Source organism: Mytilus trossulus, chromosome 9 (genome assembly GCF_036588685.1).
Source record: "Mytilus trossulus isolate FHL-02 chromosome 9, PNRI_Mtr1.1.1.hap1, whole genome shotgun sequence".
NCBI classification, from domain to species: Eukaryota; Metazoa; Mollusca; class Bivalvia; order Mytilida; family Mytilidae; genus Mytilus; species Mytilus trossulus.
This window is the reverse complement of record NC_086381.1, coordinates 5,848,428-5,874,602: the sequence shown is the minus strand read 5'-3', so window position 1 is coordinate 5,874,602 and position 26,175 is coordinate 5,848,428. Positions and strand designations below refer to the sequence as shown.

Here is a 26,175-nt window from a genome sequence, read left to right as displayed (position 1 = left end):
AACAAAAGTTCGTCTGGACAGTTGTTCCAAGATTTGAAGTATAAAAAAGTCCAATGCAATGACATTTGTCTTTCCATTTGATAGAATTAGGAACCATTGAGTGTAAATTATTGATCTATATTAAACTAAATGACTTGGCTACATGTACGTATCAATAAATACTAAATAGTCGAAATGTATATCTTACTTATATATAGTATTGCGTTCTGTCTTGTTTTTTTACAGAAAAAATTCTATAGTTAATACCTATTGCTCAATAGAAATGTGAATTCATTTATTTTTCGAGACGAAATTGATCGCAAAATAAAGATATCTGTTACCAGGTCAGAGTTTCAGCTCATTTGAACAATTTGTTTTTAATGTAAAGGCTCTTCAACTTTGTACTTGTTTGGCTTTATGCATGTTTCGATATGAGCGTCACGGACGAGTCTTATGTAGACGAAATGCGCGTCTGGCGTACTAAATTATAATACATTTCATAAATATTTTATAGATGCAAAGCTGGTTGAAGTGGTAGGGTTTTTGATAGCAATTGATGCTTTTGATATTAGTGTTGGAGGATATATGAATATTTCTTGGAAAGGAGTTGAATTAAATGCTAAATGCTTACTATCGTAATAATAGTCTCATTTAAAAAAAAATTGTGGGCCTTTATTTTTTTACTTCAGTTCCTTATCTGGTTGTTGATATTTAATTTTAATACTGTTGGTTAAATGTCAATCAAATAACAACCCGGCGATACAAATATAAAATGATAGATAGGGGTATTAGACTTTAAGTGATTAATTTGATGCGCATTCTTTATCGCGTAACCTTTATCACATCTTTTTTTCCCCCATAAAGTCAGTTTTCATTTATGTAAGCTTAGACAAATTTTCCTCAATATAGGTCCAGTAGAACAGTCATTTGGGAGTGAGGTAATTTATTGAATGACGTCATTTTTTGGTATGTGACGTCACGAACGTCAAGTTTTCATAACTTTTGGCACACTAAATGCAACTATCAAAAATACAAAACACACAAAAAATACAATAATAAACAAAATATTTTTAAAACAACAGCACGCAAATTGTAAGGTAACCCAGGTGCTTCGGATAATTAATCGAACAGTTTTTTTTAAATCCTTTGAAACAAGACAAAAGTAGAACTGAAGGTAGCCCAGTGTAATGGATCAGAAAACTCTCCTGTTGAAATATATTATAAAGCGTATAAAACATGGCAAAATCCGTATCACATGCCGTATCACCCTCGACCAATATCATCCCTCGGGCCTAAATGTCCTTGTGCTGATATTGGTGTCTCGGGATAATACGACATATGCTACGGATTTTTCCATGTATTATTCTCTATTTATCAAGATCACATTACTTTCCAGGTTTTGTTTTGGTTTATGTCGGAGTTCAGTTACTAAAATTCTTGTTTTCTATTTGTGTACTACAGGTTGGCGAGAATGGTGATGATATTATACATGGAGATGCTATTATTGGTAATTTGTTGAAACATATGTGTTGTTTTGTTGCCAAATTTCGAAACATAACAATTTTACCAATGTACATGTAATGCAATTTCGTTGATCTTTGATCCACTTTGAATACTTTATATTATACGTCTGAAACTTAGAATAAAGTAAAAACAAAAGTTCATTAAAGGCTTAAATATTCTGTATGTTTTGCTGTGTAAAGAGAAAAACAAAATTTCGCTGATTGTGCGAGATTAAGATTTCAGCGGGTTTATGAATTATCCTTTAAGTTAAATGGACCCTGGAAATTTTGATTTTTTTTCTGCAGAATTAACATGATTAATACATATACAAAATGCATAAAAAGTTCCTTACGACTTTAAAGGGTTTTTATGTCGGTTTATCGTGAACATTTAGATGTTGTTCAATTTTTCAAGTTATTGTTCAAACCAGTGATAAGGAAGTCTTAAATTTGCAGATTTGAGGCCTCATTGTGACTATTAAATAAAGAACAATAATGAAAATGTCAAGTGTTGAGTTTGGTCACGAATTATTAAACCTTACCTTTCCTTCTCTTTCATGGTCATTATGAGAAATATAAATAAAAAAAAAATTATTCGGTTTTTACATCTTTCTAGTAGTGAAACGATTTTTCAAAATAAATGATACATTTCTTAAGTAAATCACTTTCCATTACATAAGTAATACTTTTTTGGTATTGAAACATTTATCTTTTTTCTATTACAGATATTGATGGTACCAGAGGTGTTCGACTTTGACATGCAGTGTCCTAAATCAGGTCATTGGAAATATCGTTCAAAAGCAAAAGGCTGTTCAAATTCAGATACATATTACTGTTTGTTTAATTTAAAAAAAGGACAATATACCGAAAATTGGTCCAGACTTTAACGAAGAAGGTAAAATATTTTTTTTATCTTTTTTTGAATCTACACGAAACTAAGAAAAATGTACATAATTATTGAATATCTCATGATAACTTATTTAATAGTTTAAAGAGAGAAATTTGTCGGCCACTAAAAAAATAGAATTACTTTTTGGGATAAATGAGTGGGATAGCTTTGCGTAGAAATTTTAAAGAAATTAAACAAATAGTACTTTATATGTCTCTGTGACGTTATAAACATGTTGAAATTGACGTGTTTGGCTCAAAATGACTAAGGAGTATGGGCATTAAGGCCTAGTGTTGGCCCAAGAAAAAAAAATGTTTGATAGCCATTTCATATTGGCACATAATGTTAAGAACTGCATAGGGTCAAGAAATATAAATGAAAAACATAAAGATCTTAATCTGATGACGTCACAATTACGTAAAAATATGTGCTATTTTAATAAAAACAATGAAAAATAGAGAATTTATGCAGTTTTCTGTCTTAAATTCCGTTGTGAAAACATCCTGCGCAGCGTAGAATCAACAAAATAATTTAACAGAAGCTTTATTATAACTATAAATAAGAACCTCATTGCCCTTACATATACCTTTTGGCTATATTTAATATGAAGCAATCTTAAGGCATCATCCAAAATAGAATTAACTACTGCTAACAGAGTCTTAAATAGAATATATTTACATTCATTTCGCGGTTTTGCATTTACATGAATCTTTAAACCGAGAAGATAATGTGTTAAAAAAAAGTACAGGTAATAGCCTGAGACCACAATTATTTCTCTATCAGTTCTTTATAACATTTTTTCGCATTAAAACATGTTTTTGTCTAAAAAAAATTAATGTGTGCAATGTACAGTACAAGTTAAAAAAAACTTCTCTACAATTAAGGTGAATTATATTCGTTCAACGAAAAGCGGGGTCATTAATTGTGGTCTTAGGCCTTATCAGGCTTACTGCGTATTGATATTGTACAACAGCTACTGCGACTCCAATAATGAAGCTTTTTGCCGAGTGACCGCAGCGAAATAAGGAGATGTAGTATGATTGTATGAATAGGCCAAAGTAAATAACTAAAATAGGTAAATCAATACACTGCTTAAAACCTTAAATCAGTACTGTATAGGAAATATTTATATATTTTTTTATAAGAATGCAACATTTATTAATGTCAATTATGTATATTTAGGATTTAAACGTGTCCTTAGACCAGCATTTGATTCAGAACTTTGTTCATCAAAAAGATACCAGCCCTTTCATTTCAACACAACTGGTCACAACGTTTGTGTGTTTGATAAGTCAGTCTGTTCGGAGGAAGGACAGCTAGCATACGATACAGGGACAACAATCAAAGATCGAACATGTCGTTGCGACTACACAAGAGGTTATGTATTCATAATGAAACCTAACCAAACCGGTGGCTGTTTCTGTATCCCATCAGAGGAAGACTGCTCTTGTACATTAAAAAAATGTGAAAAGGATTTTATTTTATCAGCAGGTATCGTGATTATTTAAAACAGTTCAAGTTGTGAGTTACAATTTAATCGTCTTGACCTTTATATATATTATCTCCTTCCAAAGTGAAAGCAATGAACATTCAGAAAGTCTAACAGTATGCCTGCATTTTTTTCATGGTATGATTTGTCTTGATGGCATGTCGTATATTTTGGATGATAAATTAATTCAAACTTTTCTTCAGTTGGGGGCATTTTGACGATACATTGGTGTATGAATACACCATAGAAGGCCAATCGCGGGAGATTTCACCCAGGCATAAGTGCATGTTTCTCCAATTACATTTACCAAAACAAGAAATTGTACAAACTATAAGAACCATTTGAAAGTATGCAATTATGCCTCTTTTGAATTGTTAAACATTTAGGACTTTCTGTTTTGTATTTTCCTTGTTGGAGTCCGATAATTATGTTATTGTCTTGTTTCGACGATCAGATTTGCATCGAGGACTAGTACCTTTTTTTTTTTTTTAATTCTAATTCTACTTAAAAATCGAGATGGATAAAAACATGAAATTAATACGTATCTGTAACATTTAAAACAATATATCAAACTTAATATCAAAATAATGCTTGTAGATTATAAGTGCATCGGACAAGATGTATTACCAACTGATAATGCTTGTCCAACAATTCAAGTAAATGAGTAAGTTGATAATCTTTAATTTGTAACATGCTTCATACAAAAAACACTCATATGCATTTTAGTCTATTTAAATCCCATTATATACAATTACCTCTTGCTTATTTTATAAAACCATTTAAGAGCTCAAATAGGCATGCTTTGAATTCTAATATACATTTTCTTTCTTCTATTTTTTTTTACTGTCAGATATGAAATAACAACTGCACAAAACCTTTCATAAATTTGAATATTTATCGGTATGTACGGTTTGCATTGTAAAAGCCTTTACAATAAGCAATTCCTATTCATTAATATGAACAAAATCAGACGTAAATCATGTATTAGTGGAGCAGTAACAAAGCAACTCAAAAGACTAAGCTATTCAAACATATGCAAATGCTTTTTTTTTTAGAAAACTTCAAAATAAAGAATGTAATTTGATTTCAAAAGAGACAGCTACCAACAACAGAAGAACCCAACAAAGATGCGAATTGAAATATCTAACTCATGTATACATGCAGACCACTTAACACAAGGGAAATAAAACATATACCAAATCACCTTTGAAAGTGAAAATAATTTGGAACAAATGGAAAACAATCAGAATATTATAGACAAAACATATTTTTTAGGAAAAATACAACCATACAAATGACGTTAAATTTACAAAACAAAGGTAGGTGGATAATGATAGTGAAGCTTTTCTTTATCATGACTCTCATTGTAAGATAGTTAGAAAAAAACAGAATATCTACCCACTACGTCATGTGTAGGGCATGTTTGAATGGTGTTCTATGCTATACTTGCTATTCCATGAAGTTTCGTATATGTGTCTATTATGTGCATTAAGCAAATCTAGAGAAAGTTACACATCTACAAAATAAATCAAACTTGTGCTATGAGAGAAACTATTTGTGTCCCTAAGTTTTGTAATATCTTGTTTTAATGTATGAAGTAAGTCTTTAATCTTAATATTATTGCTAATGTTGTTTTTTTTGTTTAAATAGACTCACCAGATAATATAAACAGAAGGTTAGCAAATGAAGTGAATAAGTGTTCCATTTACCCTGAAATATTTTCTGTTGGGGATATTACACAATCTGTTAGGGGGAATGATACAAATTTGATTTATATGCAGATAAAACAATTTACTTTAAACTGCAAATATTTCAAGTACGCTGGAATTGCAAAGTAAAATAAAATTTTTATACAGCACTGAATGAATATAGAAAATGGAATGTATAACACTAACAAAAACTAACAGCTGTATTAATATGTTATTTACTAATGTTAACGAGACCGGGATATTATTTAACTAACAATTCAACTAAATTATAAAAAAAAATGAACAAAAGACTACATCAACACCTAACACTTAATGTGTTTATAGTACAACGCTTCATACCTTTTAACTTTGTGCTTGTTGCTGTTTACTACAAATTCCTTGTTTATTACAGGTGAGAGAAGAACTGTACCTGTAATTCCTGTAATTGGTTTCTGGATAGTGATAATCGGTAAATGTATAATACTAAATTGGTTAGGCATAAACGATTTGTGATTTTTTGTTTGAACTATAGAATGCGTAATTAAATGCATAAATATGTTATCTGTTTCAGATTAAAGTTATTCTTCGCTATGTAGAACAAAATACTATTTATAGTGAAAAAGCTTTAAAATTGCAATAATGAAAAAAAATGTGTTCCTATTTTTTAAAAGTTTAATTTTAGTTTAGCAACCTACAAGTATCAAACAGAATCATTAATGCGTACTATATGTTCTTGTTATGTGTTTGACGGCTTGTAAAATTCAGCAATATTTTCTAGAATTACGGATTTTGTGAACAATCTCTTTCAGCACACAACATTTCAAAAATCAAAGTTTCATTACAATGTGCATCAACTCAAATCGTGAAACGTTGATAATTTGTTACTTTGTCTTCCTTACCTGTTTAATAAAATTTTATGGAGAATATATACACGGAAAAATGTGATAATTTAATTGTATATAAATAAAAGTACATGACGAAAAAAAAGAATTATATGATGATTATATGTGTGCATATTATTGACATAGGAAACAAATGATGACAACAGTTTTAATAATAGTTATCAAAGGTACCAGGATTATAATTAAGTACGCCAGACCCTCATATCAAATATTTTTTAAAGCCAAACAAGTAAAAAGTTGAAGAGCATTGATGATTCAAAATTCTAAAACGTTGTGCCAAATACGGCTAAGTTAATCTGGTCCGAGACCACAATTGTCGTCCCTTGATTTTCGTTGTCTACGAATAAAGTCCCTATGAAATGACAGTGGGTTACTTGCCATTAGTTTGTATACTCCTTTCAAATTTTTTTCTCCATGTGTAATGCCTCAAATTGCAAGAAGGAGTGTGTGAAATTACACTGTATACCAATTTTGGTCGAGAATTGCAAAAGAAAATAGTAATTAGGTCCAGCTGAAAAATTAGCACTTCGGAAGCTGTAAAAAGACTCAAAGATGCCCTAAACATAAAATTGTTCATATTTTGAGTTAGCGCCAATGAGGTTTTCTATGATTTTGATATAATTGGTCCTAAAAGTAGTACAACATTCATTGTGAAAACGCAGGTGGGGTTTGTTTTCATTTTCATTTATATTCTAAAAGAATGCACAACGAAATAATTGTGGTTTCGGACCATCTATGCATGGATAAATACATTCTTTGGTTTTTCGAAAAATTCAAAGTTTTGTAAACAGAAAATTTATAAAAATGACCACATTATTGATATTTATGTCAACAGCGAAAGGTTGACTACTGGGCTGGTGATATCCGCGGATAATAAATTATAACGTTATGATTGGTTTAACCCCGTCACGTGGTGACCCTTTTGCATTTTATATGGGGTTCATGTAATCACGTTTGCTATTAAGGTGACGTCATCGATTGCAGTTTTTTGTGTTTAATGGCTTACTCTTACATCATCAGGAAAAATCCCCGTGTACGTGAAATTCACTACACGGTTCACTAATGACTCCTTCTGGATCTATACAGGTTAAAGAAAAATTCAATAGAGATTCGACCTTACCACTATGGATTTTACTTAACCTATATGGTTCCGTAGGCGTCAGTAGCAAACCGGTTTTGACATAGGCTGTACTCATATTATAAAGGCCGTGAAATTTAAACTGCAATACATTCCAGTTGATCGTATGTTTTCGATGTTTTCGATGTTTTTTCGTTTGTTATTTACTTCCTTTTTTACAGCATTGCCATTTGTGCTATTTGGTGTTGAAAGAATAAAGGATTATTTCACAAGGGGTAATTTTTATTTAATTTAGAATACTTTAGTCTTATACTGACATTTTTTAATACTGTTGATCTCTATTTGTACAATATTTTGTAATTTCGTATCTTTAACTCAAACAGAAATTTTATTGATCTGATTGTTTTTTTAATTAATCATTCATAATTTAAAGAATGAAAATAAATAGAATATTTCATTTTAAGGTCCTTCACTTTGTAAATGTTTGTTAATTGAGGATACATATCTGTACACAATTTCAGCTTTAATTATGTCGCCTTTGGAAGATATAACATGTATCGAAGGTCAGACAGCTGTATTTACCTGTGAATTGAGAAAAACCAACATGAAAGTAAAATGGTTAAAAGACTCGAATATTCTTTACGAAACTGGTGATAGCATGATCATTAAAAGTGAAGACAAAGTCCATGTTCTAATAGTTAATAATACGAAGAAGCTCGACAACGGTCTGTACTCAATTTGTATAAATAAAGAATCATCAACAGCTCACCTAAAAGTGCGTGGAGGTATGCATTATACACATGTATTGATTCATTAATATTCGTTGGATACCAATTTTCGTGTATTTCGTGGGAACAGGGGAAACACAAATTTTAATATTCAACGAATTGCCAATTTTCTGAAGGAATGTAAGCAGACTTCCAAAACCACGAAATGAAATAACGACGACTATGCAAGTTTTACCCAATCCATGAACATTGATACCCACGAAAAAAATGATTCCATAGTATAAGAAATCTTAAGACTTCAGTAACCTTATAAACACTATTATTAGATGTGTTTTTAGTTTTTTCATTGATTTGATCAATGATTTTAAAATATAAAAAAAACGACATTTTTGGAACGCGTTACAAATGCAAATGAAATATATTTTTATGAATAAAGGAGATATCTTAGTTGTCTACTTACAGATATCAACGGTTTATATGCACAAAACAAAATAGATCACGTGAAACTTACCATGCAGTTAATACATAATATATATGGATATTTAGTAATTAACATTGCATTCTCATTGAACAAAACGTAAATTAAGATATACATGTAACAGATAATAATGCAGAATTTGAACTGATGTTTACATGTGGCATATTTTCATATGTTAAATTATGTTTTTATCATTCTACATCGCAATTACTTCAAGGTACTTAATGAGAGCCCAAATACATAACTTGCTGACACATGTACAGTAACCTTAGCACTCAACTGCATATATTGATATGAGACAATGCAGAAAGATATCAATAACTGCCTATCACTTCAAATTTAGGACACGAATATTTCAATTGAATAAATACTTCATTTCGTCGATTTAACTGACAAAATGTCTTCAAAGATCATCATTATACGCATATCTTAAATTGAAGAAAACATGTAGAATGATTTAATATTTCTTTTTTTTTTTACATATGCAGTCGAACTGACGGTTGAGGAAGTTAACTATCTGCGTTTGGTCCATCTGATGCTTCGAATTGCAACACCTGTAGTTAGAGCGGTGTTTGACACGGAGTTTGACCCGAACCAACTGAGAAGTGGACAGATTTTCAAAAGAAATGAAATTGAAAAATTGGTCAAACAAAAACATTTGACTGAGAAAGATAGAGATGTTGTACTTCCTGTTACACGTATGCTCATTTATATATTTGATAACATTTGATCCACTTACTTGTTACCTTACATGTCAATCTCCGGTGCAGAGCTCACATCCGTTCCGACTTTTCTTCGTATCACTACATTAAATACGTTTCTATTGTGGTGTACTACGTATAAGAAAAGTAAACGAGCGCTGTACGGAAATTGTTTATATGATTGTCAGATATCTCTCTTTCAACTTGGGGGTCAGGTGACCACAAACAGGCCCTTGTTCGCATCTCATGATTAAAAAATGTCTAGAACAATAAAGCGATAGCAAGGCGTTATTTATTAACATAACAGTTTCATGAATACTGTTGAAAAAAAATAACAAAAAAGAAAAATATTGATTTCGGGTAAAACTTCTCTTAAATCGTGTCGTCATAAAAGAATAACCCTTTTTATACAATCACCCCTAATGCTGATTTATGGAATAATAAGAAATTAACCATATGATGTTTTTAAAAGATACAAAACATCTTTCAAATTAGATATTAATTATTTACCATAAACGTTCATCACATCCAAATGAGTAATAGAGTGGGTTTAACTGACTATAATTGGTAAAGATATTTTTCTAACATTCCCCTTCAACGTCTCTTAAAGAGAAACGAAAGATACCATAGCGACAATCAAACTCATAAATCGAAAAATAAAATGACAACGGCATGCCTAAATAATAAAAAGACAAACAGACAAATACTATCAAAAGACACAACATAAAAAACAAAAAATCTAAGCAACACGAAAATGGGTGTGATCTCAGGTCAGGTGGGACAATATCCATAATGCGCCTTGAAATGAAGAACTCAAAAGTCAAGTGTAAACAAAAAATCAAAAAAAATTGTCTACGATAAACAAGTGACTGAGCTTAACCATTTGTTTTAATTTAGAAAGAAGGGGAATACAGAATAAATGTGTAAAATCTATGGAGATATTAAATGTGTTTAAAGTATTAAATTTTCAAAGAACTAATTGTGATAAAAATGGACTTTTTACCACGTGGAGCCACATAAATATAGATTGATATAGATTACCTTAGCTGTATTTGGCAAAACTTTTAGGAATTTTGGTCCTCAATGCCCTTAAACTTCGTACTTTATTTGGCCTTTTTAACTTTTTGGGATTCGAGCGTCACTGATGAATCTTTTATAGACAAAACGCGCCTCTGGCGTATATACTAAATTTATTCCTGGTATCTATGATGAGTTTATTCATAAAAAGATAATCGGGGTTTGCTAATTTACGGAAAAAGTAATCTCACTTCGTACCCCGAAAATTTAACCACATATGTAAAAATGTCTTTGCTTCGAAACGAGCCATCACACATATCAAAGTTAACGATATGGACTGAGCAACAGAAGAAAACGTTACCAATACCGCCTATGGAGAAACCAATACGAATCTTGACCCAGGTACTCCGAAGGCGTTGGTATGAATTCAACCCGATGCAGTAAACAATTTTTCCTCATTCCAAAATGTATGTTATTCATCCTGACATTCCAGTGATGTAGATACGGCCAAAAATAAAGTATGGCTACGGGGAATGGCCTTACTATATAGCTTTGGTTTACAATAAAAGTAGTATTCCAAGACTATTGGTGAATAGTTTCCCTCAAAGAATAGAGATTGCTATCACAATCTTTCACAATCTCGCCACATACAATAGCTGCTCTATACAATATTCACCAAGACTATAAACGGTGTAGCCTTCTGCATTAATTTTAACGATCATCTGACTGAAAGGATATTCCATGTACCAAAGTCCTTTTTCTATTTCAACTATATAATTGTCGATTTAACATATTCCCCATTTCAATTGCCAATTTTGCGTTTTATTCTTTTTGTATATATATATATTAAGTCTAGCGCGTCGGGAAAGGAAAAGGCAATTTGGTGCCACGATATCTCAGCAGCACGAGTTCGAAACTCGGCCAGGGAAGAACAATAAAATTGCTTCTGCAAGTTAACAGATAAAAAAAAGGGACAAAAGATACCAGAGGGATAGTCAAAATCAATAGATTGAAAATAAACTGGCACCGCCATGGCAAAAAAAAAGACAAACAGACAAATAATAGTTCAGAAGACATAACATAGAAAACTAAAGGCTTATCAACACGAACTTCACCACAAAACTAGGGGTGATCTCAGGTGCTCCGGAAGGGTGACCAAATCCTGCATTGTTGTGCTTTTTTTCGAAAATTATATATAAAATTTTTATTTCAAGCCTTGAATCAGCATCAATGTATTGAGACTGGTTCAGACGTACTTATTACATATATACATACAGGTTTTCTCTTGTGGAGGAAGCTGGAGTGCCCTCTAATCATATAGACAGCCGGTCAATATAATGTATACAATTCAATATATTACGCATTGACCACGTCAACATTCCACAAATGATAACAAGTCATGCAAAAAAACGTAAAATATATGATTGTTGCTACTAAAAACATAAAGTAATGCACTTGAGTTTATCAATATAAATTAAAACTACAAATTTGTAACTGGTGTAAACAAAATAACAAGGTCTAATAATTAAGGTTTCAATCTAGAATCCCCAATGTTAAATATACAATTTTAAGAATGGTATACATTGTAAATCGTCAATTCCACACGTGCATCCCACATTTTAGTCAAATTGATTTCATTTCAGGCAACCCATTCCCATCATCGGAGAATTTTGATATAAAGCAAATGATAACCCTAATAAGAAACTTCACCGAAATCGAAATAGTTGACGTTCTTCCGAAGTCCAGTAATAAAAGTAAAGGAGCAGATTTATCAAGACTAAAGTTTTATCGGAATACGATTGTCCATAACGACGGAAGCTTTTCGAAAGAGGATTTTACTTCATATTGGAACGATATATGTAAGGTAAATATTACAGTACTTCTTGTTTCTGAACACAATGACACATTATCATATTTGACATACACCAGAAAAGCCTCTATTCTTTTATTCCCTATCTTTCATAATGAAAACGGCTAACGTAAGCATCGCAAGTCACCAATCTGTCATTATGTTTGAGTGTTTAAGTTCAATAACATATCCATATCAGAATCCCCTGTACTAACTAATCATGGCTTAGAAATTTTAACATTCACTTAAAGTGTATAAATCCGGTGTTGTAGGCTGTTGTTCGACTGGGAGTAAATGACATTAACCAGGGGAATACACCTAGAGATGAACATGACCCTTTAGCAAAAGCAATACTTGGTAAGTATTAAAAAAAAAAAGCCGCACTTTTCACTAAGTGTTCGAATGAATAATGTGTTATTTAAAAAATTATCCATATGTATATATGCAATTACAGAATAATTCTCTCATAACACAATGAATGTTGAGATACATCTTCAGGTATAAAAGGACAAAAAATAATTATAAGAACTCATCACAAATACCAGGATTCAAATTGTGTATTTACAACAGACACGCGTTTCGTCTACAACAGACTGATCAGTGACGCCCAAATAAAAAACTGTTAAAAAACTCAAAAAAAGTACATTAATTGAAAAACACAAATAATTAAGAATGGGGCTAATTCATCGAACTTCATTTTGATTTAAAAAAAAATACCCAAAAAACACTATACTGCCCTTTTGTGCCTTTACGCGCATTTAAAAAAATGATGGGAAGCTAATTATTAGTTTTTGTATAATATATGATTAGTTTTCAGAGGCACCAGGCTTATAATTTGACAACAAACACTTAAAATCAATCTTAGAATCATTATTATTTTCTTTTTTCAAAAGAATGCAGCTTTTTTTCTATTTTAGGCTTTTTATTACTGTAAAAATCCGTCATCAAAATAGTGTGGCAGGAGGGGAAAAAAAACCAAACATATAACACAAACAGAACAAAAACATAATGTAGTCTAAAATCACTACATCGAAAAAAAAATCAAGCACAATATGTACTCACAAAAGGGGTTGGGGGTTGGTGTGTGTGTGTGGGGGGGGGAAGGGGGTGATATCAGATTCACAAAAAGTGAAGCCGAATTTTCTTTTGAATAAATAAAGGTCATATCAGGTGAATTTGCATTATGTAATAGCAAATCAGTATATTGTGCAACCCTAATACAACACCATCAATTTCATAAACATGTATAAACAATCAACAGTTAAATTAGCTTACCGTAAACATGACCGGACAAAAAAAATGTGATGTTACACTATTGTTGCAGGTAATGTGAATGTTGTCACATGTGAAACGTTTAAACCCGCTGCAATCGTTTGCAGCTGCCCGTAGTCAGGAACCTGATGGTCAGTTGTTGACGTTTGTTTTTGTAGTTCAAAAGAGTGTCTAGTTTTTTTGTTTTATATATATATATTAAACCGATTTGTTTGCCTATTTGAATGGTTGAACACTAATCATTTAGGGGGATCTTGCTGTTCAATGAGATCCAAGGCCCTATGCTGACGACCGTACTTTGACCTATAATGGTTTACTTTTACAAATTGTGACTTGAATGAAGAATTGTCCCATTGGCACTCATACCACTTCTTCTTTTTTTTGTATAAGTAAAAGTAAATATCTAATGAACGAATAAATTTGATCTGTGACACAATATAAATACGATATGAATACAAAAACGAAATATTGAACAATACAAATAAAGACAACTTTTTATATGGCGTCAAATAAAATAACGTACACAAGTTATTAAAAACGAGCCGCGTCGGATAGAATTCGACATTATGCAGGTACACATATAAACGAACTTGTTTAATACTCTGACTTATTTCAAATACGAAATAAAAGTGATTTTTTTTCTATTTTGTTGGGTTCTTTTATCATCTCAATTTTAGTATAATGATTTTGTTGTAAGGAGTACTGAAATATTTGTTTACAAAATAAATATATTTGTTGTTCATTGTAAGAGTACAGAATTTAAAGTCCTGACCGTTCTATATTGTCTGTTTGGCTTAACTATCGCTACGGAAGTATTTTAACAATGGTACCTCGTCACTGCAACAACCCTGAGACTGTTTTACAGAAAGTGTTTTGGATCCAAGTCATTCAAGAGCCTGTAGCTGCTACTCAGACTTTGTAAAATGTCATCAGTACCTAAGCTGAAAGTTATTGAACCAGGGTTATGTCTCGCTCTTTTTCTTAAAATGTTCACAAGAAGGTACCACGACCTTGTTGATAAATATTCCGTTTTTTATGTTTTTTTGTTGTTATACTTGTTTGTTTTAATGTGATAACGATTATAACCCAAGGTCTTCTGTGAATGCAATTCTGAGATCATTTAAACTTGATAATATCGTTTTGCATATGCATCATGTGAAGTTGATCAATTATGACGCAGCTGTTTCACTTTGATCATTTGATGTATGTTTTTGTTTACTTTAGTTACAATTTTAAAATAAAAAAAATAGAATGAAACTCCTCTGACACCATTTGACAGAAAACTCTTGTAATTCTTATATTTGTTTGATATAATTTGTTGTATTTTATATTATATTGCCATTTTGAAACGTCTGTTTTCACAGAAGTGATTTGACAAGTTTAAGTGCATGTGCAAATACATTCGAAGATGCCTTTCTTCTAATTAAGAATGCAAAATTGGATGTTTTATTTACGTAGATTATATCTGTGCCGCATCTCAAGTTTCATATTTGTAAGGCTCATTCAATATATAAGTTGTATTGTTAAAAGAAGATTGAACACATCTGGTTAATGCCATGAATGTTTGAGATTGCATTGTCAGTTTTCTGCGAATGTCACCAAGGTATCATCAGCTTTTTTATGCCCCTACTAAAATGGTAGAGAGGCATTCTGTTTTCTTGTCTGTGCGTGCGTCCGTTCGTACGTCCGTTCGTCCGTTCGTCCGTTCGTCCGTTCGTACGTCCGTTCGTACGTCCGTTCGTACGTCCGTCTGTCCCACTTCAGGTTAAAGATTTTGGTCAAGGTAGTTTCTGATGAAGTTGAAGTTCAGTACATATGTTTCTTTTGATATGATCGTTTTAATTAAAATACCAAATAATTTTTTTTTACCCCATTTCACGTTTCACTGCTAATAGAATCACAAATAAATTTCTTAGGAACAAAAAGTCAATCATTAGTGCAATTGAACAAGAAACTTTAAAAACTCATACGATTACAGGCTTATAATTTCGTAAGTCTTATGGCTTGTTTTACAGTTTCATTCATGGACGGGATATTGATGTACATATAGTACTTATCCAAGTACATCTATTTTGTTAAACATCTTGTTTAATGCATATGAATATATTTTTCAGAATCAGTTGCAAAAGATTACGAAGAAGGGAGAAACAGGTATTTAGTTTTATTTTGTCACTTTATATAAATACTAAAACACACCCGTGATATCGCGGGTCCGTGACTGAATTAAAGTATATAACTATGCGCAAGCCTTATTTTTGTATTAGTTTTGTCATCTGATAAAGTCATGCCGATTATAAGATACACAGTTTTCTCTGCTTTCACATCTTTCTGTTTGAACCCGTCGAACATGAACTTATCAATTATTGGTAATATTAATTATTTGTAAAACAAAAGGTCCTGGATTGGAGTATTTTTTAATCAACAGCATTGTCGTATATAAGTTATAAATAAAGTTGAATTCTTTGATTTGCTGTTTTACGTCATGCCCGCTAACAAATTGAAAACTGTACCTATGCGCCTTATTTTCAGTATAGATTTTTAGTATTCGTATTGTTATCTTATAACGTCTTACTGATTAAAACACTACAATAGGTAACAATTTGAAAATCTAGTAGTGTCAACGTTACCCGGTGATTATGACCCGTGTATATAGCATATTAATCCTGAATACACCGTTTGGTGGTGCGCTTGTCAGATGCGGAACGTACAGATAAGGTAATAGGTAACAGGTAAATATACTATTGGTATCGGTATCGGACTCGACCCGGAACTTCTTAATTATTGGCAATATTAATTACGTGGAAAACAAAAGGTCCTGGAGTGGTGTAATTTTTAATCTATACCTTTGTACTACATTAGTTATATATATAAAGTTGAATTCTTTGATTCGTCGTTTTTACGTGATGACGGCTGACAAATTGGACCTCGTAATTTTAGTATTATAGATGTATATTGATTTACGGGTACCAAATTGTAATATGATACTGTACAGTAAAAAAAAGATAAAGTAAATGTAATGTTCCAACAAATAAGCACACAATTTTGAGGCGTCTTTATGTACGTTTATTTCACATTTCTAGTCAGTTGTAGTAGGCTTCTGTGGTATATGATTAGATATTTGTTTGGTGCAGGATCCTAAATATTCTCACTATATCTATGTTTTAACACAGACCATAATCGGTCATTTCGGAGCAAATTATTCAATTTTCATACCGGCCTGTATTAGTCTTTTCGAAAAAAAAATATACAAACGGAGTTTCTAGATGAGAGTTTTTTATTTTAAAAATTGTCACTCAATTATTTGATCTTACTAGTAAAAAAACATTTCGGACATGACCTTCAAGTTCCTGTGGTCAATATATGTATTATACATTTTTAACGTTATAGTTTTCTTGTTGACATTTTGTTTTATTTTTAAACGCACTTTTACGGGACGTATTATAGTAAACTGGTATTTGTCTGACCCTCTGTCTGTTAATTTGTCCGTCCGTCACCGTCCGACGTCAACATGTCGGACAATAACTCAAAAACACTGTTACCAATTTGCAGGTAACTTTGGTGAATTTTCATATCTTTTAACGTGAGCTGTTTTTTAGATTTTAATGAATTAAGATTTTACCTTCCGAGTTGTTTGGTTTAATTCAGTAAAAAGAAGAAATTTTCCAGTTTTCAGACACGAACACAAATATGAATATTAAATAGCTGATATATTGACATAATAAAAGTAAAACATTTTTTTAAACTTTTCTTTATATTTTGTTTCTGAGTTATTGAATTTTATTCTTAAAAAGAGATGATTTCCATTTCTATGACAATATATTAAAAGTGAGTGTTTATATCTGTAAAAATATTTGTTTTGGATAAATTTCTGATATGACAATAAGAAATTAGTGAACTTTATATTGAAAAAGCGACGGATGTATCATTAGCTCATGGTGTAGCTGTAAATTATTTGATACTTTTGTAGCATTAAACAGTCTATAACGAAAGAGGAGTTGCTGTATCTTCGAATTGTGCACCTGCTACACAGGGAGGCCTGTCCAGCTGTTAGAGTGAAATTTGACGTTCTGTTTCCTCTATTTAGCCTTAAACAAATTCTTCAAGCAAAAGTCCAAATTTTGTCTAAACAGAAAGGAAAGAAAATTAGCCACGTACAATGGGACCTAATATATCCTAAAACAGGTTGTGTATCATTTATCTGCTGTCAGTATATTGCTTTTATTGTACGTAATTAAACGCCAGTAATTTGCCGATGTTTCAACATGGTTAAGAGGACTAAATAAAGATTTATGAACAAATACTGAGGGGATTGCATGATCTACAAACAAATCCGGTTGTGTCTCCTGCTATGTTTGCGTTATCCGCAATGCGAATTCATAGATATAGATAGATGTGGTGTGAGTGCCAATAAGACAACTCTCCATCCAAATAACTATTTTAAAAAAGTAAACCGTTATAGGTCAATGTATGGCCTTCAACACGCAACCTTGGCTCACACCGAACAACAAGCTATAAAGGGTCTCAAAATTAATAGTGCAAAACCATTCAAACGGGAAAACCAACGGTCTAATATATATATATATATAAAGACGAGAAACGAGAAACACGTATAAATCAAATAAACAAACGACAACTACTGTACATCAGATTCCTGACTAAGGACTGGTGAAAACATTTGCATCGGGAATAAACGTTTTAATTGTACCAAACCTCCTCCCTTTTTCTGAAACAATAGCATAACATCAATACATAAAAAAAAACAAACGATAAAACATCAACTGGCAGGCTTAACTCAATCAAAAAACGTAAATTAATACACTATGAACCAATAAATTTGATCTGCGATATCTGAATGTAGTTTATTTATCACAATCGTGGCAGAGCTTTCCTTTAACTTATTATGCAAGTTAAATTGAATTTGATCATAATTCATAAGTTTTTTAGCGATCAATATATTCTAATAGGTTACTGTCTAAATGTAGGAAAACAGTCTAACAATTGTAAATAAAAGTAGTTGTGCAATGTACTTCATTGAAACAATAATCAAACAATAGAAAATCAATATAACATTTACAGGGATACCTGTCTAACTCGAACCCATTCGGGACACACAAGATATTCAGTTTTGGCGCATTTTAGTTTAATCAGGTTCCCAACGCATACAAATTGATATATTTTTATGATTTATACCTCTTTTTTTTCTCTTTTTTTTTTTTATCAAACTACTATTTAACTAAATACAAAAAAGTGGAAGTTTTGTGTGGTAGTGAAGTATAAAGAGTTGAAAATTCCAACTTTCAACCCAATCAAAACATTCCTTTTGCATGGTCATACTTATTACAATATACATTTTTACTGAAAAGCTATACAGGTTCTTTGAAGACTCTAGTTTTATTGTTTAATCGTGTCGTATTAAACAGTAATATAATATCCACAGTAATATAATATCTAAAATAATGTTAAATGAGTCATTTCTCCTGTGTATTTAGGTATTCCACTATCCAGAAATTTTAGCTTACAACTAATGGCTACATGTATTTGGTTTGCAAGCGACAGAGAAAAGATAACAATGGATGAATGGCAAGCCATACAGGAACTAGAAAAATACATTTATAAAGTTGAACAACATAAAGGTTTCCTAAACATGACTGATTTTAACAAATACTGGGATGAAATTAGCAAGGTATGTTCTGTACTGTTTTTGAATAATGGCAGGTCAAACTGTTCTTTTTTAATGCTTCCATACCCTATTGACTACATGAGGAAACTCGTCGTGAATACCATAAGTAAAAATTGTAATGTCAGACTCGCGTATTGTATACAAAATTGATACTTGAATCAAAGTAGTTGAAGAGGTAATAATGTACAAATTTCACGATCATTGCGACTAAAAATGTGAAAAGATTTTGCGAAATACAGCTAGGGTAATCTATTTTGAGTGTAGAAAGTCCTGAACATTTCAAAAAATCACAATTCATTAACCATAACAATAAAAGCTTATGTCAACACGTCACGTTAGTGCTTACTAATTTAATTATGATCAAAGGTGTTATTTCACAAAGGAATAAATTTTGCTTTGAAATTGAAAAATATTATATGAATCTACAAGTTCCATCTTCTAAAAAATTCCTATATATTTATAAACAAGAGTTGTTTAACTCTTTCATACAAAGGAGTAGGTCCGATAAGGACCGATATTGGCCTCAAATATCAGTTTCATCTGACGAAAGATTTTGACCACTTTTTAAACACTTAAATGTCTATTTCATTTGATTCAATTATTTTTTGTGAAAGATTTTAACTCATTTAGTCATAAAAAACGATCCGATTCAAGCTAAAATATGAAAAATCTACCAAATATGCGAAAAAATGTCACTTTTTTGATAGTTTTTTGGTCAAAAATGAAAGTGGCCGCATCCGTGTTCATCCTCAATCTTTATATATGTTATGTATTATCATCAAATACAATTTCCATTTTAATATTTTGGATGAACACGAATGCGGCCACTTTCGTTTAAAATGGAAACCGTCTAAAATTTAACTAACATGCTTGAAATTTGATGATTTCAGTAATTTAGCATGACTTAATAGTGCTAGTACTCAATATATGTGCATTGTATTGCCAAAAACAGCCAATATTTATGTAGCAGAACCATTCTACTATCCAATAAATAACTGAAAGTTTACACTTTAACAATTTTGTAAAAATGCTATATTTTGTGGCCAAAATGGGCTCTTACCGGACCTACTCCTTTTATTAAAATTCAGTTATATTTTTATCAAATTACAATGGCATTTTTTCCCATGCATTTACAAGAAGAAATACAAACTTTTATATTTGTCTGAAATTACCAATAATTACTCTCAAATGTTCTAGAAAGGTTTCTATGTCGAACAACATTTAGTAGTATGCTTATTTAAAGATTTCTAAAATGTATTCTCTGTAGAAGTTCAGAATAAACTGCAGAAATTATAAACACTGTTTTCAAGTCATTATATCAAACAATATAACAAGGATATGCAAGATCACATTCGAAAAAAACTTCTGATCTTTATCGTATGTACATCTGTGAAATATCAGCAAGGCACATTTTAACTATACAATATTCCACAAACAGTACAATTTAAACATTAATAGATTTTCTATAATTTCAGAGAATTCTTTTCATAGGAGGTGAAAATTTTACAAGAAGCACTACCTACCTAGCTTTAAACACAGAACATAATACAATCTCTGAAAGCACTGCATCATAGTGTTGAAGATTATACAAAACAAACATATTTTGATGGACTCAACGTGATAGGTACAGATTATGTATAATTATATATTGTGTGCATCGTTTATTGTATCCAATGTTAATTCATGATTTTGGCATCAAGTTTCAACAACACAAGTGAAAGGATTTGAATCGTCCATGTTATAATCATATCGAGATCATCTACGTAATCTGGAAGATTGTTCCCAATTGAAAAAAAAACCGCTTTGTCAACAAAGTTCAGATGATCTGAGTCATAATACCCGAACTTTATCGCATGCGATAGCGAGGGATATTATCGAAAATATGTGTGTACATGCACATAAGTTACAAGACATGTGAATAAATTGGGTGTAGTTTGTTACAGTAACAATACGTACATCTGTGATTCTGTGTCAAGTAAAGTTATATCGATAAATGTATCATTCTGGGTTTTTTTATAAAGAGAAAGAAGCAAGTCATAATATAATCTGTTATGATGCCATATGACATCAGTGATTTTGGTTTCGTAAGGTGTTTTCTTGTTTGCATGTTTGTCTGTGTTTTTTTTTTTTTTTATTTGTACGGTAGAATAACATTGATCAATTATATCCATTCAGAATGCTTTCATTGCATTAACAACTTGAATTGTCATCTTGAAATAAAGAATAATAAAAAAAAATACATGTGCGAATGAGAAAAAAGTATATATCACAAAAATACTGAACTCCGAGGAAGTCTCTCGCTTGTTTGACGGTCTCATCAAATTCCATTATATTAAAACAATGCGTGAACACAACAGACATTATAATTAAGGTGGTCAAAATATTGGGCACATCAGTCATCACTGTGTCACAATATCAATTAGAACAAAAACAAACAAATATCTAACAAAGAAAAACAAAAAAGCATCTGTCATATTTAACAACCACATTCATTGCTGACTTATATATGTATTATAAATCAACCCATAAAGGATTAGAATATTAGAAGTCCTGTGATTGCATTCATATGAACTGTTGTAGAATCGTTGTTTGACGTCATAATTTAAACGTCACACAAAAATAAATATAAAATAATTTTGTAGTTCACAGTATTTTCAAAAATGATTTCACATGGGGAGTGGTGGTTTACAGGATTGAAAAATCAAAAGTTTTGTTAGAGCTAATTGCAGGTAAAGATCGATATATATAAAATTATGAAAAAGATCTCTAGAATCTTTAAAAATCCACATATGGTAAATACCACTGCGCGAGTAAAAGAATTTTGTCGTTCTAAGTGTTTTCAAAATGTAATAAAACAACACAATAATGGCATAATACAAGAACAACAACATAATGGCGGGATCTTTAAAATTATAGAGCAACGTCATATGTACCAAAGAAAAAAAAAATAACACGTATAAAATACATCAGCAAAAATTAAAGATAAAACACATTGACAGGATGTATAAGTACCGAGACACGTCAAATGGATATCATAAAAAAAAACAGACCAAACAGTAAAAAAGATATTAAACAACATCAGTATTCGGAGTCTATGATTCAAAGTAAAGTTATAAAGTTGATAAAGAATATTTATAAACGAGGCCTTGATACCTCCGATGAGCTTTTGTAGAGCGAGGACGAGACGTTCTTTGACATACCCCTGGTTCATCAACTTTCTACTCGAACACTTGAGACATTTAACAAAGTCTAAATATGAGCTCTAAAATATCGCATAAGAATGGAAAGGTATAACCTACATGTAGGTTAAGTTGGTATATTGCCACTAGGTGGGGAAAATTGATAATTTCAAAATTAATTAAAAACCGATTTTAGAAAAACGACCGATTAGTTTAGTTTAGAATATGATATGTAAGTCATTGTCCATAAGTTTTAATAAAATTCTGTTTATAGTGAAAAAGGGTCTCAAGAAATACTGTAAAACTGTTTACTCGCGTAGTAGTATTAACCATATGTGGATTCTTAAAAATTCTAAAGAACTTCTAGATAATTTTAAATCTCAGTCTTTTTCTAAAATAAGTTCTATTAAAACTTTTGATTTTAAAACCTGTATATCGCCATTTCCCATGTTAAAATTGAAATATTACCTTAAAAAATAATCCACAGTGCCTTTCAACATAAAATGGTAGCAGACGCTAAAAAATGTATTTCCTTTTGGATAGCATAAGGCATATTTTTATTAATAGTGAACAAAAAGGTAAAACATGCTACACAGAGGAACAAGAGATCACTATGCTGGGGTTTCTTATCCACAACATGTTTGCTGTCTTCGGAGGTAGACTTTTTCAATAAATTGCCAGCATCCATATTGGAACGAACTGTGTGCCTCTCCTTGCCGACCTCTTCTTATTTACATATGAATCGGAGTTCCTTCAGAAACTTTTCATAAACAAGTACATGTAGATCAAAGAAGCCAGATTATTTTATTTCACTTTCAAATATATTGATGATGTTCTTTCCATTAGCAATTCGAACTTTTCTGATTGCATTGGGTTCCATTAATATATCCCCCAGATCCAGAAATTAAAGAAATAACAGAAACGGGTTCCTCCACCACATTTTTAGACTGACTTATATCTCGACATACACAGTCATCTCAGTACCAGAATCTATGACAAACGAGACGATTTTAATTTTGAAATTATAAATTCCATCCCCCTTATAAGAAACATAACAACTTCACCTGCATGGGATACACATATCCCAACTCGTTCGATATTCAGGAGCTTGCAGCTCCTACTCAGACTTTGTTAAACGTCATCAGTGTCTGAGCAGACAGTTCATGAACCAGGAGTATGTAAATAAACTCATCATAGATACCAGGACTAAATTTAGTATATACGCCAGACGCGTTTCGTCTACAAAAGACTCATCAGTGACGCTCGAATCCAACAAAGTTAAAAAGGCCAAAAAAAGTACGAAGTTGAAGAGCATTAGACCAAAATTCATAAAAGTGTTGCCAAATACAGCTAAGGTAATCTACGCCTGAGGTAGAAAAGCCTTAGTATTTCAAAAAATTCAAAAATTTTCAAACAGTAAATTTATAAAAAAATTATGAAAGAACATCTTTTCGTCTTTCTAAAACAGTTCATCGGAAGATACCAAGACCTTATTGATAAGTATCTGTTCTTTTAAAGTGTCCGTCATTATGTAATTGTTCTATTATATTAAGACTTTATTGTATTGTTCTATTATAAATTTGATAATACTTTGAACGACAAATACTCGTGTAGTAGTATTTACCATACATGGATTCTTAAAAATTCTAAAGAACTTCTGGATAATTCTAAAACCCTGCATACGATCATTCCTTATGTGAAATTTTAATTATTTTGAACAGACATTGAACGACAAAATTTCTTCCCATGTGACGTTTGCATTTTCTGACCCCAAACACGCGAAACAATGAGTGTGTTTTTAAATTGATAGATGATTTTTGTAAATGTTTGTTTGTTTTAGGATTGTTACACAGTGATGGCTCATGTACCCATATTTTGACTATTTTACCAATTATGTTTGTTTTGTTCACGCATCATTGGGAAAATAACGGAATTTGATGCGACTGTCATATAAGTGAGAGGTTTCGAGCTTTTAAAACGATACCTATTATTTCGATAATGCTTGTGTGTACCATAACAAAATATATTATTAGTGTTTATATACTTCTTAAAGTTCAAACAGTGTTTTATAATTAGTATACAAAAAAGCACAAAGGATGTAGGGGTTTACCATGTTTTTCATACGATCAATATACGACCTATACGATGCTCATAACTCTTCGTAAAAGTTAGGCGGGTGCCACATGTGGAGCAGGATCTGCTTACCCTTCCAGCGCACCTGATATGCCCCCTAGTATTTGGTGGGGTTCGTGTTGTTTATTCTTTAGTTTTCTATGTTGTGTCATGTGTACTTTTGTTTGTCTGTTTGTCTTTTTCATTTGTAACTATGGCGTTGCCAGTTTATTTTCGATTTATGAGTTTGACTTTTATAAGAGGCACCACAGAGACGAAATGCATATCAATCCAAGAGAGCAAACAGACAACAAACTAGTATTCCATTACAGTTTTTCATGATTTACGACGCAATAGCCCTTTGGGCCAGATGGGCTTAAAAACACCTGTAAATATTGTGCCTTAGAAAAAACTAAGAGTGTTGTAGTAGTGGTGTCAATTGAAAAGAATGATAGCAACACATGATTAGGATACTGCCATATCAGTTTTTGAATTACATTTACCTTTATGACAAGAACTTTTTTTTCACCATTCTTTTGAGGATGAATAATTTTTTCCAAGTCACCTCAGAATTCTAGGTCCAAAGCAGAATCTATTTCCAGTAAGCAGAAAAAGACGTTTTAGTGCTCCGTTTTATGAAGCAATCCTCGCAGGTTTTCCGTGTTATAGATTTTGTGACTTCAAATAATAAAAAAATAATAATAATTTCTTCTTGTGTATGCTTTATTTTTGTAATTCTATATGATGTTTAAAAAATCTGGCTTTTGGTAATTTTTCCCGTCTGATTTATGAAGAAATTAATTCCTACCATCGAATTAAGCTATTTGCTAATTTCCGAGTAAAATCTTATTAGTTAAAAAATCAATTTGTAATCGTAATGTTATATGTCGCTCTGGTGTCAAATTATAAGTCTCAAGATGGTGCAGCATTTGATAAAAAAAGAAGAATATCTTTACCTGAAACATGTCAAATTCGGTCTTCATCTGGTAGTTTGTAATTTTAAATCACCTAGTATATGGTATGGTTTCTTTATTGTCATAAGATAATATTCAGAATGGAATGTAAATAAACTCATAATAGATACCAGGACTAAATTTAGTATGGACGCCAGACGCGTGAAAGCATTTCAAATATACTTTATAAGAGTTGTATGTTAAAAGACTTACACATGATTGTATTTAGTAACTTTAGTGATGTAATTAATAAAAATAAAATTATAACCTGCAGCCTGATATAACAACAATTACGTATGACCATTAATCAAGTCTGGCGCAAATACAAATTGAAACCTTGTTATCTATGATGAGTTTTTGTATGACCATTATCGTAAACAATGGTGATATTGTACGGTGATTTGTTTTTGTTTTATATAAATTTTGTGTTGCTATATTTCCCTAGTGTCTTGACTATCTTGCAATAAAACATATATGTAAATTGGTAAAGAATAAAAACTCACGCTATTGCGTCGTAAATACTGCAAAACTGTAATGGAATACCAGTAAGCTTTAGTAGGTATCTGGAAAATGTTAAAATTCGAGTGGCAAACTTGTTTTCTTTGCATATATTACCAGAGTAAAATGCTGGATGTAATATCCCCTTTATGGAATTTCCGCTAACGGGAATCCTACATTC

At 31.4% G+C, this 26,175-nt stretch overlaps 1 protein-coding gene across 1 annotated transcript; it reads left to right on the top strand.

Moving 5' to 3' along the window:
- Nucleotides 1-1,450: 1,450 nt before the first annotated feature.
- On the top strand, nt 1,451-21,363 carry LOC134683643 (uncharacterized). The gene is made up of 15 exons (XM_063542955.1): nt 1,451-1,486; nt 2,207-2,258; nt 3,553-3,861; nt 4,457-4,523; nt 5,135-5,178; nt 5,960-6,016; nt 7,749-7,802; nt 8,049-8,312; nt 9,222-9,431; nt 12,095-12,315; nt 12,573-12,657; nt 15,687-15,723; nt 17,540-17,754; nt 19,062-19,255; nt 20,728-21,363. The coding sequence occupies exons 1-15, from the start codon at nt 1,451-1,453 to the stop codon at nt 20,824-20,826; spliced, it is 1,944 nt and encodes a 647-aa protein (XP_063399025.1). The 3' UTR covers nt 20,827-21,363.
- The last annotated feature ends 4,812 nt before the right edge of the window (nt 21,364-26,175 follow it).

What these genes read in the sequence shown, in the direction of transcription:
- LOC134683643 (XM_063542955.1), top strand. Translation starts at nt 1,451, where the DNA reads ATGGTGATGATATTATACATGGAGATGCTATTATTG. An exon ending in CATGCAGTGTCCTAAATCAG is followed by an intron (nt 2,259 to 3,552) that starts GTCATTGGAAAT and finishes ATGTATATTTAG; the next exon opens with GATTTAAACGTGTCCTTAGA. An exon ending in TTTAGCAAAAGCAATACTTG is followed by an intron (nt 12,658 to 15,686) that starts GTAAGTATTAAA and finishes TATATTTTTCAG; the next exon opens with AATCAGTTGCAAAAGATTAC.